General features: G+C 42.1%; 1 protein-coding gene and 1 long non-coding RNA gene across 2 annotated transcripts in view; both read left to right on the top strand.

The window, feature by feature from the left end:
• LOC132237190 (uncharacterized) overlaps nt 1–18348 on the top strand; it is an 81126-nt gene that overhangs the window by 36725 nt on the left and 26053 nt on the right. The window lies entirely within an intron of this gene.
• On the top strand, nt 6383–6987 carry LOC132236518 (small ribosomal subunit protein eS24-like). Its single transcript, XM_059699644.1, has one exon. It carries the CDS (start codon nt 6413–6415, stop codon nt 6806–6808), a length of 396 nt encoding a protein of 131 aa, XP_059555627.1. The 5' UTR covers nt 6383–6412; the 3' UTR covers nt 6809–6987.

The raw sequence follows: 18348 nt of genomic DNA, 5'->3' as shown, positions 1-18348 counted from the left end.
AAAGTCATGCTCACAGGCTAGTCTTTACTATCACAGGGAATAAAAAGGCATGAGTCATACAATCAGTTATTATTGATCTCTCTAGTCATGTTCCTCTCTGCTGTATTTTATTTTCTGTTTCTTCCCTAATCCCACATTTAGGCACCTATTATGTAGATGCTAAGTATGATATTTAAAACTGACCTCTCTGCTTCCATTTTCTCTTTTCCATTGATCATCTTGCAGATCACCTATAGACAACTGTTGTTTTTTTAAGTCTTACTTTCATTAAGGAAGCTATGAGTTTGAAGGGATATTTAGAGGTGATATAGCCTAACTTACTATATATATATATATATATATATATATATATATATATATATACACATATATATATATATATGTAATATTTTTATTGGTTTCAGAGAGGAAGGGAGAGGGAGACATAGAAACATCAATGATGAGAGAGAATCATTGATCGGCTGCCTCCTGCACACCTCCTACTGGGGATTGAGCCCACAACCTGGGCATGTGCTCTTGACCAAAACTGAACTGGGGACCCTTCAAACCATAAAAAGACATGGATGAGCCTTAAATGTATACATTACTAAGCGAAAGAAGCCAATCTGAAAATGCTAGATACTATATGACTCCAACTATAGGAAATTCTGGAAAAGGCACAACAATGGGGAAAATAAAAGTCAATAGTTGCTGGGGTGAGAGTGGGGAGAAATGAATAGGCAGAGCGTAAAGAATTTTTGGGACAGTGAAAACACTCTGTACGATATTTTAATAATAGATGCATGCCATTATACTTAAGTCAAAATCCATAGAATGTACAACACCAAGAGTGAATTGTATAGTAAACTGTACACTTTGGGTAAATATCAATATAGGCTCATCCTTGGTAAAAAATGTACCCTTCTGGTGAGTGATATTGAAAATGGGGGAGGCTATGCATGTGTGGTAGCAGGGAATATATGGGAACTCTCTATACATACCCTCAATTCCTCTGAGACCTAATTCCTCTGAAAAATAAAGTCTTAAAAAAATGCCATGTCTTGATCCATTGAGGATGAAGACCGTGTTTTCTCCCTTTGGATTCATTACAACATAGTAGTGACTAATTCCTTCCTGAATCCTATTCCTTGGGAATATTTTTATATGTATAGAAGGCAATAAAAACTCAGTTATCACTTAAATCTGTATTGTGCATTGTCTTTTAATTGGTAAGGGATGGTGTAGTTTATTCATAAGAAATGGAAACTCCAAGTTACTATTTATTGAGGTTCACCATGTACTGGGAATTCTGCTGTGCACTTTTATGTGCGTCATCATTTAATCTTCAACACAAGCCAAAGAACACACACACACATCTTCACAAGCCTATGAACCTACTATTATTATTTCCAAGATCACTCAGCTAAGAACTAGCTTATCTAATTTTGGAACCCAAGTCTGTCTAATTTTCCAAGCTCTTGCCTCAATCAAAACTCTGTACTGACACACATTAGTAAATTGTGTAACTGGGCATTCCCATTGCAGCTCTCTACTGTCTCAGTCCTCACCCTTTTCATTATGGATGCCTCATCTCATTTTCTTGCCTGGCCCACTCTGGGTTGCATTGATCAGAAAGGAGATCTATTTTCTTGAAGGGAAGAAATGTTTTTGGTATAGGAGTTATTAGAAATAAGATATGTTAGGCCAGTAAATTCATGGAGACATTGGAAATAAGAGACAAGACAAAGAGGTTGAGGTTTCCCAGTGTTTACATTCCTGTGACTCAAGAGTGCTGAGAACCAAGAGCAAAGCTGAAGTTTAGCCGGGAGGATGAGTTGTCTGAGTTTCAGGATCCCCTCCTCATTTTCCTAAGAAAAACAGCATACACACGAAGTAAACGGTAGTAAGAGTGAAGTAACCTGTGTAATTAGGGCTGAAGTCACCCATAGTCTAGTTAGCTCCATTTGGAGAATGATCTTAGTGGTGGTTTGGGAGGGGGTTGCATCACAGCAAGGAGGAGACCATGAGTACAAACTCGTGTATAGCCCTAGCCGGTTTGGCTTGGTGGATAGAGCGTCGGCCTGCGGGCTGAAGGGTCCTGGGTTCAATTCCGGTCAGGGGCACATGCCTGGGTGGTGGGCTCTATCCCCAGTAGGGGCATGCAGGAGGCAGCCAATCAATGATTCTCTCTCATCATTGATGTTTCTATCTTTCTCTCCCTCTCCCTTCCTCTCTAAAATCAATAAAAATATATTTTAAAAAACTTGGTATATAAATCAGAAAGTTTATACTACCTCTGTGAGCCTAAGTGCTTCTTAGGTTCTGTGGGTTTAATATGCTACTGGACTGATTTGGTTAGTCTGAGAATAAATTGAAAAACTGTTAGTTCGTAGGGTCCTACCTGTTCCATCTGATACTGGAGTTGTGCAAACTGATGCTCCACCCATCAGCACTGGGAGACCATCGAGCTTGTCCTGCTGATTTTTAGGATTGAAAATGGATTAATAGGTATTAATTATATAGTTATTAATAGTATAATTATGGTAATTTTAAAATGGTGATATCATAATTATTAACGCAGATATCTCCCTGTATACACCTATCACTAGTTTCTACAAGGATGGCTGAGCCCACACAATGGCTTAGGATAGGATGGAAGAGAGTCAACATCCAGGGCTGTCTCTGGAACCCTTGTTCCATTGTAAACACTCTCTTCTATCCCCCAGCCTTTCTCCATAATGCTTCCTCCAGGTCTTGGTTTTGATGAAATCTAAATCTCAAAGTAGACTAACAAAAAATTGGTTGTGATGATAAATGGGTGGGTGCTGACTTGTTCAGTTTTTTCCATGGCAACTTCTGAACAAGTGGCTCTCAAGCTTCAGCAAGCATCGCATCAATGGGAAGGCTTATTAAAGCACTGATTTCTGAGCCCTCCCTCCAGTTTCTGATTCAGTAGATCTGGAGTGGAGCCTAGAATTTGCATGTCTAATAAGTTCCTAGATGATGCTAATACCGCTGGTCTGGGAACCACAGTAAGCAGTAGTGTCCCATGAAAATTATAAGCATAATATAGAAACCCTTGAACTTGTAAAGGTGGGGAAGACTACATCTAGTTAAGATGATCAGAAAAAGTGTCAAGTTTATTATGGGCGACACAGATATGAATCAAACACTACTAGTTCTAATTCTCTTAAGTATAAGAATGCTGGAATTTATATTCATTTCATTGGAAGTACCTCACACCTTTAAAAAAGAATTAATAAATTGTGTCCCTTCTAATGTGTTTCTTTATTTATTACACAGTGCAAAAAACTGTAAGAGTGCTCACATAAGTACATTTAAAAGTGTATTTTGAAGAGATTTATCACTTTATATATATGTGCAGACTCTCACACACATATATTTGTTCTGAAAACATAGAAAAATCTGGGGAGGGTGAATACTGTCTTGCCTTATCCATTGGCATGTTGTTTTCATTTGTGATGAAGTGAATGCCCCTTTTTGTGATCTAAACTTTTGCAGTAAAAATTAAAATATTATTTTGGGGAAGAAGGATATTAACTTGCTTTTGGCAAGAAGAGGTGGAAATAATTATACTTTTTATGTTTCCTAAGGACTTACCATATGTTAGGCACATGTTACCTCATTTATCCCTCATCAGTACTCTGCAGGGCTGTATTATGTATTATCTTCAATTTGCAAGTGGGATTCAGACAAATTATTGCATTTCATCAGTTCTAAGATCAAATTAAAAAAACATTTTAAATCTTTGAAATTTAAATGAATCTTATAATTGATGGTATCTTAGATTTGATGAAAACACATAATTTGTACTATTACTCGTGCAAGTTGAAAGGCAATCTTTTAGAAGGTGGCCGTGGGGTGGGACTGGGTGAGATGGGCCTGACATGCCCTGGAGCCAACCTCCCGCAATCCTTCCCTGACCGCTGCACTGATGTCTGCAGAGTGAGTGGGATCCCTCCCTCAGGTGAGGTCTTTTGGTCTGGCCTGTGGGGATGGGGCCAAAACTGGCAGTCTGACATCCCCTGAGGGATCCCAGATTGTGAGGGGCTGGTTCTCGGGTGACGCACCTGGGAATTGGGCTCCCTCCTCTCTGGTTCATCACCCAAGAACCACCACTACCAAGTCACTGCAGTTTGGCAGCTCCTGTGTTGAGCGTCTGCCCCCTAGTGGTCATTGTGTGTCATAGCTACTAGTTGGACGGTTGGTGGGCCAGACAGTTGCTTAGCCTTTTATATATACAGACATATATAGATATACTAGAGGCCCGGTGCACAAAAATTTGTGCACTCGGGGTTGGGAGAGGAGGTCCCTCAGCCTGGCCTGTGCCCTCTCACAGTCTGGGACCCATCAGGAGATAAGGACCTGCTGGTTTAGGCCTGCTCCCGGGTGGCAGAGGGCAGGCCTAATCCTAGGTGGAACCCCTGGTCGGGCTCAGAGCAGGGCCCATTGGGGAGTTGGGGCCCCACCTCCTGTCATGCACAGAGCAGGGCAGATTGGGAGGTTGCGATGCCACCCTCAGTCATGCTCAGGGTAGGGCCGATTGGGGGGTTGGGGCACCACCCCCTGTCACACTCAAGGCAGAGTCCATAGGGAGGTTGCAGCGCCACTCCTGTCATGCACAGAGCAGGGCCGATCAGAGGGTTGGGGCTCCGCACCCTGTCACACTGATCCCGGTGCTGGGAAGCCTCGCTGCTCCGCTGATCCCAGGGCCAGGACGCCTCTCGGCTCCCCTGATCCCTGGCCCGGAGGCCTCTCGGCTCCGCTGATCACCAGGCCAGGAGGCCTCTTGGCTCCCCTGAACGCGGGGCCGGAGGCCTCTTGGCTCCGCTGATCACCGGGGCTGGGAGGCCTCTCTGCTCCGCTGATCGCGGGGCCTCCGACTCCGCTGATCACGGGGCCAGGAGGCCTCTCAGCTGATCACCAGGCCGGGAGGCCTCTGGACTCCGCTGATCACAGGGGCTGGGAGGCCTCTCGGCTCCGCTGATCACCGGGGCTGGGAGGCCTCTGGACTCCGCTGATCACCGGGGCTGGGAGGCCTCTGGACTCCGCTGATCACAGGGGCTGGGAGGCCTCTCGGCTCCGCTGATCGCGGGGCCTCTGACTCCGCTGATCACGGGGCCAGGAGGCCTCTGGACTCCGCTGATCACCGGGGCTGGGAGGCCTCTCGGCTCCGCTGATCACCGGGGCCGGGAGGCCTCTAGGCTCCGCTGATCGCCGGGCCTCAGACTCCGCTGATCACCGGGGCTGGGAGGCCTCTCTGCTCCGCTGATCGCGGGGCCTCTGACTCCGCTGATCACGGGGCCAGGAGGCCTCTGGACTCCGCTGATCACCGGGGCCGGGAGGCCTCTCGGCTCCGCTGATCACTGGGGCCGGGAGGCCTCTCGGCTCCGCTGATCACCGGGGCCAGGAGGCCTGTGGACTCTGCTGATCACCGGGGCCGGGAGGCCTCTCGGCTCCGCTGATCCCAGGCCCTGAGGCCTCTCTGCCCTGCTGCTTCAGGGCTGTTTGGCTTTGCTCTGCTTGGAGCCTGAGTATGCAAATTAACCGCCATCTTTTAGCTTCTATAATTGAAACATTGTATCTTTTGGAGTTGTTGCTTCAGGAGCTCAGAGCCCTGCAGCTGCGGGGATCCTTGACTTTCTCCATCGCTGGGGCAACCAAGCCTCCTATTCTCAGCTGCCTGGCTGCCAGCCGCCATCTTGGCTGACAGTTAATTTGCATATCTCACTGATTAGCCAATGAAAAAGGTATCGGTTGTACGCCAATTACCATTTTTCTCTTTTATTAGTATAGGATATAGATTACATATAATATTTCATTCATGGTTGAATTGGGTCTAAATCCTGTACTCCCCCCCCCCCCCTGTAAATTGCTTTACCTTATGTTACAAAAACAGACTTTTTGTTCCTTCTCCAAATGTTCTCTCTCCCTCTTTACACACACACACACACATATTCTCTTTCTTCCTCTCTCATTCTCCCTCAAATGGTCTTAAATTTCAGTATAAACTACAAATATCCTGATTATAAGATGCTCTGCCTTATGTCAAGTCTTATACTTATTTTGAGTTGGTAAACTTCATCTATCTAATGTGTTAGTCCCCTCTCTCATGCTAAATTACTCACTTCATCTGTTTTGCTCAATTCCCTTTTATCCACAATCCTTTAGAATCAGTTGCTTTGACACTGGGGAAGAAACTAAGCTTCTTTCTTAAATATTTGGTTAATTGGACACATTAATTCTGACTGAAACAATGAAGGTATTTTGATTTTTATTGAGCAACTTAGCTCTCCTAGGCCAATACTTATCAAATTGAGGACACCACCTCAAATACTTAGCATCAGTTTTACTTGAAGAAGTAGGGCATTTAGCTTTTTCCTCCCTGGCTGCTTGAAGATCAAACTTCATCATGAATGACACGGTAACTATCTGGACCAGGAAGTTCATGACCAACGGATTACTTCAGCAGAAGCAAATGGTCATTGATGTCCTTCACCCTGGGAAGGCAACAGAACCCAAGACAGAAATTCGGGGAAAACTAGCCAAAATGTGTAAGACCACACCTGATGTCATCTTTGTGTTTGGATTCAGAACCCACTTTGGTGGTAGCAAGACCACCTGCTTTGGCATGATTTATGATTCCTTGGATTATGCAAAGAAAAATGAATCCAAACACAGCCTTGCAAGACATGGCCTATATGAGAAGAAGACCTCAAGAAAACAGAGAAAGGCACGCAAGAACAGAATGAAGAAAGCCAGGGGGACTGCAAAGGCCAGTGTTGGTGCTGGCAAACAGAAGGAGTAAAGATTCTTTGGTGACTTTATCTGTGAAGGTTGTGCAGATTTTTCATGAGAGGATTGATAAACTATAAACTTAAAAAAAAGCAGAAGAGCATTTAAAAATGTAGATTAAAGTCCTTGAAAAAAGTATTTTTTATATTAAAACGAATGTGAAAAGATTATGGAATAGGATGAGATATTCATTGGTATTTTTACGGTAAAGTTTTATGAAGTTTGGAGCTGGTGGTAGACCACTTATAGCACTTGTGGTTGAAACCATAGACTTTGGAGCAAGACTTTGAATCCTAGCTCCATTTTTCTCTAACTGTGTGTCCTTGGGCAAGTGGCTTAACCTCTTTGTGTCTTAGTTTCTCAGTCTCCTCATTTATAAAATGGAAATTATAATATCGTCTGCCTTATAGGGTTATGAGCATAAATCACAAGTATAAGTTAAATGTTGGAACAGTGGCTGGTACATGGTGAGCTCTCACTAATGTTACCTATTTTCATTTTGATTTATACTTCCTGATGTCCCAGGGGCAAATTTTTTCGGTTCTCCTTTTTTGTTAAGGTATCTTGGCATAAAAGTTTGAGAAGCCCTTCCCCAGGATCCTCTCCAATATGTTGCACTTGCCTCTCTCTGTTGGTCTTTTGTAATGTTTCATGAATGTATTGTTTTCTTTTCTTTTTTTGCAACATGATTAAAAACAAAGAGTAGCTGTTTTAGGAATTTGGAAAGTGAAGGGGAATGTCCCTCAGTTTCATTCATTTTTAAAATAAAATAACCTAATAATTGGGAGTAGTGAGCCATGGTGAAGATTTCGGAGGGAGGGAAGTGAAAATTTTCAAAGTCTCAACTCTCCTTGGGACCAATATTTGGACACACTGGTCATAAAATATGAAGTCTGTAATTGAAACTTTCTCTTGTAAGACTTGGGATATGTGTAGTCTCATCTGGTTATGGCTCATTAGGGAATAAATTTTCTGACGCAAATGAGGTTTAAAAAAAAGCATAGTGTCTCTTTATTTGGTTAACATTATTTCTGCAGTTTGTTTTCCTTGTCAGCTTTAAAAGGAAGAGAGAAAAAGCAAAGCACCCTGCCACACTGCCAAAACTTGGCAGAAGTATTTCAGTGAGCAAAAATTTTCCACCTTCAGCAATGTTTGAAGTAGCTGCACAGTGGGGGCCCCACAGGCTATTTTTGGTGCATCAAAACATCATATCATGTAAAGTTTAGAAGGCTCGGGTGCCTGAAAGCCAAAGGAAAAGACCAGTGTAGAACTGGAGGCGCCTGTCCCCTGTTCTTTCTTGCCTCTTCCATCTGATATTATCTTTGGCTCAGTGGCTCAGGAATCAGAGAATCAGAGGCCAGATCCTCCATTTACCATTGACACTGCTGGACCCTACTCTGCCATCACCACCACCTAGGACAGGAGCTGCCTAAGAAATTGGAGAGCAGTGGGAGCTACCCTTCCTTTGCTACCCTCCTTTACTTACCAATATTTTCTAGGCTTGTGATTTTTGCAACTAGAAATAAATATCTTATAAGTTCATGATTTTTGCCACTAGAAATGAAAGCACATGACTATTGACCATAACTCATAGTAAATGAGTGCCTGTGAGTTGCCATGTTCAATACTAAACTCACACCATTATAGAACAGACATCATTCTTTCTATATCAAGGGTGAACTTGAGGCTTAGAGGAAAAAGTTTGGTAAATTATTCAAGGTCACAAGTAAGTTGTTACATTAGTCAACTTTTCCAAAAAAACAGGACTAATAGGAAATATGTATTTATTATGAAGAATTGGATCAGACGTTTATGGAAGCAGAGAAGTCCCATAAGAAGATTATATCCTCTATCTGCAAGCTGGAGAACCAAGAAAGTCAGTGCTGTAATTCAGTCCAAGTCCAATGGCCTGTGAACCAGAGAAGCTGATATCATAAGTCCCAGTCCAAGGTCAGGAGAAGATGTCCTGAGATGCCCCAAGTCAAGTAGTGAAGCAGGAAATAAAAGGGATGACTTCCTTCTTCTGGCTTTTGTTCTATTCAGGCCCACCCACACCGGGGAGGGCAATTTACTGTGTCTGCTGATTCAAATACTAATATTATCAGGAAACACCCTCACAGACACACCCAGAAGTAATGTTTAATCTGGGTACCCTGAAGCCAGTCCAGTTGACACATAAAGTTAACCATCACTAGCCAGAGGTTCCGGATGTTGGAAAATATTTGACCATTGCATCGAGCCTGTTATATCAAGTTGCTATCAATGAATAACTAATCACATCATACAAAGGGCACATTTGTTTCTGAAGTGTCTGTGGGTCATCTCGAGGGTTGAGAATCTAGGCTGGCTGATGTAGGCTAGGTGGCTGGCTGGGGTAGCTCTGCTCTATGTGCCTCTCATGTTCTGCCTGAGATCAGCAGGTTAGCCTGGACATGAATAAGATGGAAACTGGAAATACACAAGGTTTCTTAAGGCCTGTGCTTGGAACTGGCATACCCACTTCTGCTCCATTCCATTGATCAATGCAAGTCAAAAGGCCAAGCCCAATGTCAAGTAGCAAACAGATAATATTCCACCTCTATGGGTTGTAGTGGATGCTGTGCTGCACCTCCTCATCCCCCTTTCAGAACCACTTATTCCCTCATCTGCCAGGAATGTTTGTTGATGACGGCTCACAGATATCTCCACCCCTGACTCCCACTTCAACCCTCAATTCAGGTTCCCCATCCCCACTGCCTACCAGGAACTGCCCTCAGCGGAAGGATACTCCTTTGCCCAAAGGTGCCCCTTTGAGCAACTTACATGCAATGACTGGTCATATGTGAGGGCACAAAGACTGGACCGCTTGCCTCAATTCAAAACATCTATGAAGGGCTCTCCCAACTCCAGGGCTTCCCATTGGGTTGGCTGAAGCCTCAGTCCCATTTTTCTCTCTGTCTAATCTTGCTTCCCTCACTCTGTTAAAAGTTCTGTTCCTAAGAACACTCCTCAATAATTATCACCTGCAAATCTAACCTTCCACCTGGGAGGAATCCCAAAGACAATGGCCAAGGACATGGATAGAGTATAGGATAGAATCATACCCAATTTATAATAATAAAAGCATAGTATGCTAATTAGATCAGACAGCCGAATGTCCTTCTGGACAAAGCCATGATGGCCGGCAGCAGCTGCGGGGTGATGGTGGCACCTTCCCCTGATCAGCCCAGTTGCTTCCTGCAGAGGGAGGCCAGACTGTGGCTTAGGCCCGCTCCCATCAGTAGGACATCCCCTGAGGGCTCCTGGACTGTGAGAGTGGGCAGGCCATGCTGAGGGACCCCCCCTCCCCAGTGCACGAATTTTCGTGCACCGGGCCTCTAGTAATACAATATTACCATACCTTTGTAGTTAACAACTAGGCTAAACTGCATGCCAACTTAAAAAAAAAAAAGCATGAATTAGAGAGAACACTGACTCTCTGTCTGAAATGCCCTAATATGTATTTAAATCTTGGATATTAGACCTCAAAATATATTTGAGATGAAACTCAGTTTGTAAAGGTAGGTAGTCCCGAAGAGTTGTGGGCAAATGGAAACTTCATAAATTGAATTACATTCTAAGTGTTGGTAGGAGTTTGCTACTCTAAAGTGAAAAATGCAGTGAATTATTTTGTGGATAATCACTTTAATAACTTATTGATTTTTCTGTGTCAGGTTTTATATATCAGCACTTTATTTCATTTTTATAAACCCATTTCATATTTTTTATGATTCCATGTGTGAAATTATAGAATGCTGTCACAAATTTATTTTTGGGCTCTGATTCTTAGTGGATTTCCTTTGCATTAATTTTAAACTGATATGAACCTTAGCAGATTCAAGGGACTCCGGAAAGATCTGGGGGCAGGATTGTTGGAAATGGGTACTATGGAAATAATGAGTAGAGCAGATGAACAGCCCAGGAGAAGAAACTTTGGGCCAAGTAGTGCTTCTACCGTAAACAAGCAGGAACATAGAAAGTAGATACTTGCCCTATTCAGGGACGGGTATTAAGAAAACAGCTGCATCGGAAGAACAAGTCAGTAGGAAAATCAAGTGTTGCCATCGAATATTGCCTACACGCTCTTTGTGATCTGCAGGTTGAGAAAGACAAGCTGTGCCAGAAAGCATGTCAGAACACTGGTGGCTGGGGAGCTGGAGGCCCCCATGTCAGGAAGCAACAAGCTCAGAAGAGTGATAGAGCCAACAAACATTTATTCAGTACTTATGGTATGCAAGTCATGTTTACATTCATTGTCCTCCTACTTTCCTGGGAAGGTTGTGGCTCTCTGATATGTTTCCTATATCAGCCAGGGTCCAGAAAATATTCTTGATATTTTAAACAGAGAGAATTTCGTTCAAGGAATTGGTTACACAGGAGATGACAGAGCTAAGAAGCCTAAAGTGGACCATGTGAAATCCTTGAGGTTAAGAGCAGGAAGGTGCTACCACTGCCTAAAGCTTAAAAATCAAAAAGATCCAGGCTCACCAGGCAGAAGCTGGGGTGATAGCAGGCCTTGCAGTAAGAGTAGGTTTATAGAAGAGAAAGTCACTGCCACAGATAAGGCCTGAAGCACAAAGACAGGGGGAGAAATTCCCTGGCTTCTCCTTTTCTTGCCTCTGAAGTGGGGATAATGGTGGTTTTTAGTTGGATTAAATGGGAAAATCTGTGTCTAACTTGTATGTTCTAGGCCTCATCACAGAACAAGATCTCACATTCTTTTTTGGGTGTGTTTTTTTGTTGTTAATCCTCACCTGAGGATATTTTTCCCCCATTGGTTTTTAGAGAGCAGAAGGGTGGGGGAGAGACAGAGAGAGAAACATGGATGTGAGAGAGACACACCTATCGGTTACCTCACACATGCACCCCTACCTGGGAGGGGAATAGAGCCTGCAACGGAGGTACGTGCCCTTGACTGGAATTGAACCTGATGCCCATCAGTCCTCAGGCTAGTGCTCTATCCATCGACTGAAACCAGCTAGGGCTCACATTATTTTTATATTTCAATTTTTATGGCATGAATTTTCATCATACTTGACTTCAGGAGATTAACTCCCTTCAAAGTATTTCCAGTTATTTCTAGACATCCTCAAAGAAGTTCCCTTGCCAACTTGTTTCTTTTGCAGTTGCTGTGGGCTTCTGTCCTGTTATTTTTTTCTGCCCTAGCTCCCACATGTCGAGCATCTGCTTGCAAGGCCACTTGCTGAGGTTTCGCCAAGGCTGAAGTTTATCCAGGGTCACTGTCCATCAGGATAACATAGCCCATGCCAAGGGCGTTGACTCTTACTGCTCCCAGAGAGCCTGGTTCTTGGGAAGCCTCCATGTGGCTTGTTTCTGTGGCGAGGAGGGGAGAATGGCCTGCTCTGGCTCTAAGCTGTCTCAGTCCCAAATATGCAGAGCCTCTCAGAGTCGCTCTAACTAGTTCCTCACCTGGTGTCACATAAAAACAAAACTCACAGAGGTTCTGGAACTTGCTTCCACCCTCTCGGCTAAAGGGATATCTCGGCCAGGGCTTGGAATGGGAACAGATGCCTAGCCACAGCTCTCCCCCAAACCCCTGCTGCTTCCATTTTCCACACTGAAGCTCCTAGATACATCAACCACTGTGGGACGGAACAGGGAGAGTCAAGTAGGGAGGAGAGGTCTAGATGTCCTTGGTCTATGAATCATTCCTGGAACAATACTTGGAATGTGGTATATTCTCAATGAATGGTAATTATCATATAAATAAGAACCCCCATTTCCTACCATTCAGATGCTGCAAGTCCTTCCAGTTTCAGTTTAGATGTCAGTTCTTACAAGAATCCTGGCTGTAATCTCTTCAGTATGAAGTGGCTGTCCCTCTGTGTGAGATTCCTAGGGCTGCAGTACAAACACTGGGTTGCTCAAAACAACAGAACCATATTCTGCCACAGCTCTGAAGGCTGCAGGTCTGAAATTAGTGTGTTGGCGGGGCCATCTTATCGTTATCTGCTCTAGGGGACATTGCTTCTTTGCCTCCTCCTGGCTTCTGAGGTTCTCTGCAAACGTGTTGTTTCTTGGTTGGTAGCTGCATCACCCAAACTGTCTTTGTTGTTTCATGGATGTCTTCTCCCTGTTTGTCTTCATCTTCACAGGATGTTCTCTCTTATAAGGACACCAGTCAGAGTGGATTTGGGCCCACATCAAGGATCTCATTTTAACTTAATTATGTTTGCAAAGACCCTATTTCCAAATAAGGACACATTCCGAGGTACCTTTTTGAGGGACATAATTCAACTCCTAGTATCCTCCAATAATCTAAAATCTAATAGCAACAATCTTATTTCTCTTTTGACATCTATCACATTCTAGCTTCATTTTTAGCAATTTATCTTCTATTTCCCCTTACAACACTGAAGACTCCTAGGGCAGGATCTATTTTTGTGCCCTGACAATACCTGCCTGACCATAAGTTTGGTAGTTAATAAATGCTTGGGCTCTCTTCCTGACTCACAACCAACCCATTAGACTGGGGCAGGCTGCCACCTTGCTTGGTATGTGCATTTCTGAGTTTCTTGTGTTTTTGACTCTTTGGTTGATTTCTTTTCTGGAAAGAATATCGATTAGGAGGATGGGCTTGGCTAGCTGAGATAGCCAGTTACAGCCTGCCTCAGATGGTTAAATATTTATGTTTTCTGGGAGTGAACAGCAGACTTCACTCTACCAGGAGAAATAATCTTATTTGTCTCCAGTTTATGTCTCTTTTTCTTCTTTTTCATTTTCAGCATCTTGATGATATCCTTAGTTACAGTTGCTATGGAAGTACTGTAGAGTTTCCTGCAGTGCTGGGTGGGGTGGTGCCTAGAGTCCTCTTCAGTGCAGATTTATGATGATGCCCAAGCTGTAGGTTTCATTTGCTAGTTTTATAGCTTAGTAGTTGCTTGGCATCAGGGGAGTGATATACGTTTATTTTGGTCCCCTGATTTATCGTACTGATTTTATTTTTATTTTTCATTGGTTCTGGAGTACTCGTCTTCTTCTTAAATACTCAACCCATGATATCACAGAATATAAAGGCAGGGCCAGCCCCATCTTCTTGTCCTGAATCAGTGAACAGATGCAGTCCCTCCATATCAGTGGTGAGGGGCTATGCCAGCTTATCAAAGCACTTGAAATCTTTTAAGGATGTACAGTTTCAGAATTGAGACTAAGAGGAGGAAAGAAAACCGTGCTATCTGGAGACTTGGACTCCGGTTGCTTCTATAAAATGGAAATAGTAATAGTAATAGTAATAGTAATAGTAATAGTAATAGTAATAGTAATAGTAATAGTAATAATAATAGTAATAGTAATAGTAAAATAGTAATACATGTCCCACCCACATAATAGGATTGTTATAAAGGCCTCATGATTAATGTATGTGAAAACAATTTATAAGCTATACAGTGCTATAAATGCTCCCAAATGTCATTGTGAATCACAACTAAAATCTTTTTTTAAAATATATTTTTATTGATTTCAGAGAGGAAGGGAGAGGAAGAGAGAGTAGAAACATCAATGATGTTTGATCATTGATCAGCTGCCTCTGCACACCCGCTACTGGTGATCAAGCCCACTGCCCGCACATGTGCCCTTGACTGGAATCAAACCTCGGATCCTTGAGTCCACAGGCTGACGCTCTATGCACTGAGCCAAACCAGCCAGGGCTCAACTAGAATCTTAATAGTCTTGGCTCTGCCTTTGACCTGGGTGACCATGGGAAGTAACAATCTCCCGTGAAACAATGAGATATCATCTCACAACTGTCAGAATGGCCATCATCAGTAAATCAACAAACAGCAGGTGTTGGTGAGAATGTGGAAAAAAGGGAACCCTCATGAAATGTTGGTGGGAATGCAGATTGGTGTGGCCACTGTAGGAAACAGTATGGAATTAATTTAAAAAATAAAAATTGGAACTACCTTATGACCCAGCGATTCTATTTCTAGAAATACATCTGAAGAAACCGAAACACTAATTCAAAAGAATATATGCACCCCTATGTTCACTGCAGTGTTATTTACAATAGCCAAGATTTGGAAGTGGCCCAAGTGTCCATTAGTAGGTGAATAAATAAAGAAAGTTATGGTACATTTACACAATGGAATATTACTTGGCCATAAAAAAGAAGAAAATCTTAACTTTTTCATCAGCATGAATGAACCTGGAGAATATTATGCTAAGTGAAATAAGCCAGTCAGAGAAAGACAAGTACCATATGATTTTACTTATATGTGGAATCTAATGAACAAAATAATCCCGTAACAAACAAAATAGAAACAGACTCATAGAGACAGAGAACCGACTGACAGCTGTCAGAGGGGAGGGGGATTGGGGGTTGGATAAAAAATAGTGAAGAGATTAAGCAAAAAAGAAAACACCTCATAGATACAATCAACAGTATGGTGATTATCAGAGGGAAAGGGGAGCGGGCACAGGTAGAAGAGGGTAAAGAGGGGGCATAAACGATGATCAAAAGATACTTGACTTGTGGTGGTGAACACACAATACAAAATACAGATGATGTATGATAGAATCATACATCAGAAACCCATATAATTTTATCAAGCAGTGTCACCCCATTAATTTAATTACACCCCCCACCCCCCCACACACATCTCTGATGAAGACCTGAGTTGGCCTCTTTACTAAACAATCTGAACAAATGCTCAGGCCATTTTGTAGCATTTTCAAGGTCATCTTTTTAGGAAGGAAGGGATAATGTAACCTTAATTATCAGGTTGAAGAGGAGGAAAAACCTTGATTTTTTTGGATATCTTTTTCAAGTTAGTTCTTTAATATCAAGTCTTTCTGATGCATCTATCCTTGTTTGGCATATTGGCATGTGCTATTGTAATTTTGCTCCTTCGCATAGTTGTGTTTTGTTTTGTTTTGTTTTGGTATGTGCTTTGGTTTAGGGTAGACACTCACCACCTATTAGAACACATTTAGGCACGAAGACTGACAATTCTAGGGAAAAGTTCTGAATACACTTAGTGATTTGATTCATGTATCTTAGTTTAAAAAATCTGTTAATTTATTCTGGAGATGCTCTAAAATTGATGTCATTACAATTAAACAATTCTTAATAAAGAATATTCTGCCTGACAACTCTAGATACATTTATTATGCAGCTTTTCTGAAAGCACTTTTTCTTTTCTATTGGATATATTGGGGTGGCATTGGTTGTGGAAGCATTTTCAATTTGCTCATTTGGAACAAATTTTGTGTGTTGAATGCAGTTGGTTTCTAGAACTGACGCATTTTCCAAATACAAGTATGATCTGCCCCCGCTGCCCCCGTTGACTTTCTTCTGCCAGCGTGTTGTCCAACTCTTCTTTAAAGTGCTGTCAGAACATGGTCCACTCATCATGAACAGGAAACGGGCTTCTTGCCCACTCTTACAAAAGTAGAAAGATAATTTTATTTTTAAATTATAAGAAAAGAAGAAACCGAACTAATTTCTACTCCTCTAAGACTATTATTGTGAGACATTTAAATAAGTGGGATACCCAGAAACGAAAGGAAAAGCTGCAATTTTCATGGTTTTGAGTAAAATGCAGCAGAATTTCCATTTCACTTTACACATCAAGTAACTATCTTGTGAGTCAGTATAAATACATCAAGAAACCAAGGCTCCCTGGAAGACAAGAGTAGTTTCATGTGGGCGGGCAAGTATTTAGGCAACTCAGCATGAAAACTGGGCCATATGCTCAAGCCTATTTCTCTATATTTAGATTTTTGATGCAAATTCTATCTCTGTCTCTAGAAAATAAATGCAGAAGACCTTCAAAGACAACAATGAAGAACTCATTTTACTAAAGTGCCAATACTGCCAGCTCTGAAAAAGAACAGAATTTTCAGTTCTATCTAATCAAATAATCATCTTGACAATTTTTACAGCAATAGTTGTTTATGGAACTGACAAAAGTGACCATTCGTTTAAGATAAAGTCCAGCGTTAGTTAAACATCCACTATATAGTGCACATTTGATTTAACCACGTGGATGGTTTACCCCAAAAATGTTCTTCATAAATTGCTGAGGAAAGAAATAATTTGTTGCTGTTGAATGATCTGGTTGCCTGCCTCGATCTTCTGCTTCACTATGGATATTTATGCAGACTTTATTAGAATAACATTTTGTAGGGTAAAAATAGTTTATCCTGCCACAGCTTTCTCCATTTGCCAGTTTCAAACTTTCTCTTTCATTTTTGATTGGTACCACTTTGGAACTATCTCTTTATGATTCAACTTTTGCATTTGTGGAGAAGATAAAATAACACCTCTAAAATAATACAAGGTTATTGCAATGATTAGTGGAAGAGTGCAGAAAACTTCACACAGGGCCTGACATATAATAAGTGCCCAATAAATCTTAACCTGTCTTGCCCTAGCTGGTTTGGCTCAGTGGATGGAACATTGGCCTGTGGACTAAAGGGTCCCAGTTTTGATTCCGATCAGGGGCACTTACCTGGGTTGCACACTTGATCGTTGGGGGCATGCAGGAGGCAGCCAATCAATGATTCTTTCTCATCATTGATGTTTTTCTCTCTCCCTCTCCCTTCCTCTCTGAAATCAATAAAAATATATTTAAACAAATAAATCTTACCTGTCTTTACTTTTACTATTAAAGATGTGAACTTGGAAGTCAATAAACATTTGTTAATTTTTTAGTTATGAAAGACAGTGTCTTGATGTAAGTCTGCAAATGCTCTTATAATGGATATAGTGCCTCTACATGCAAAGTGAAATATAGATTTTAAACAATTACCCTCATTAATTATTCTAGATTTTCTTTTTTTAAAAAAATATATCTTTATTGATTTCAGAAAGGGAGGGAGAGGGAAAGAGAGAGAGAAACATCAATGATGAGAGAGAATCATTGATTGGCTGCCTCCTGCACATCCCCCACTGGGGATAAAACCTGCAACCCAGGCATGTGCCCTTGGCTGGAATCGAACCTGGGATCCTTCAGTCCACAGGCTGATGCTCTATCCACTGAGCCAAACCAGCTAGGACATTCTAGATTTTCTTTATCTTCCTGATTTATATATGCTTTGCAGCAGAGCTTTATGCACAAAGATTCACTTAGCTTGGGTATTATTTTTATGGTCATTTTTTCCCTTTTTTTGGGTACTCATTGTTTATGATGATAAGATAAGAATTTGGGTACAAATAATTTGTTTGGGTGGTGATCTCAGCAAGCATGATCAGGAATGGGAAGGTAAGACTGGCAAGAGAAGAATGCCATTAAGGTACCTTGATAAACAGGTTACTGTAGAGGGCTAGTGGGCTCCATCCTCCTGGGGTCCCTCTGAGAGTCTACATAAACCTGTTGACTTTGAGCCACCTCATCCATTTAGCTCAGTACCATACAAATCCTATCACTTTCTAAGAGTGTTACCACATGAAAAGTTTGGGAAGCATTGCTATAAAGAATCATGGAGAGCCCTGACCGGTTTGGCTCAGTGGATAGAGCGTCGGCCTGCGGACTGAAAGGTCCCAGATTCGATTCTAGTCAAGGGCATGTACCT

Source organism: Myotis daubentonii, chromosome 6 (assembly GCF_963259705.1).
Source record: "Myotis daubentonii chromosome 6, mMyoDau2.1, whole genome shotgun sequence".
In the NCBI taxonomy this organism is placed as follows: domain Eukaryota; kingdom Metazoa; phylum Chordata; class Mammalia; order Chiroptera; family Vespertilionidae; genus Myotis; species Myotis daubentonii.
Note: the sequence above shows the minus strand (reverse complement) of the source record. Positions and strands in the feature narration are given on the sequence as shown.

What these genes read in the sequence shown, in the direction of transcription:
- LOC132236518 (XM_059699644.1), top strand. Translation starts at nt 6,413, where the DNA reads ATGAATGACACGGTAACTATCTGGACCAGGAAGTTCATGACCAACGGA.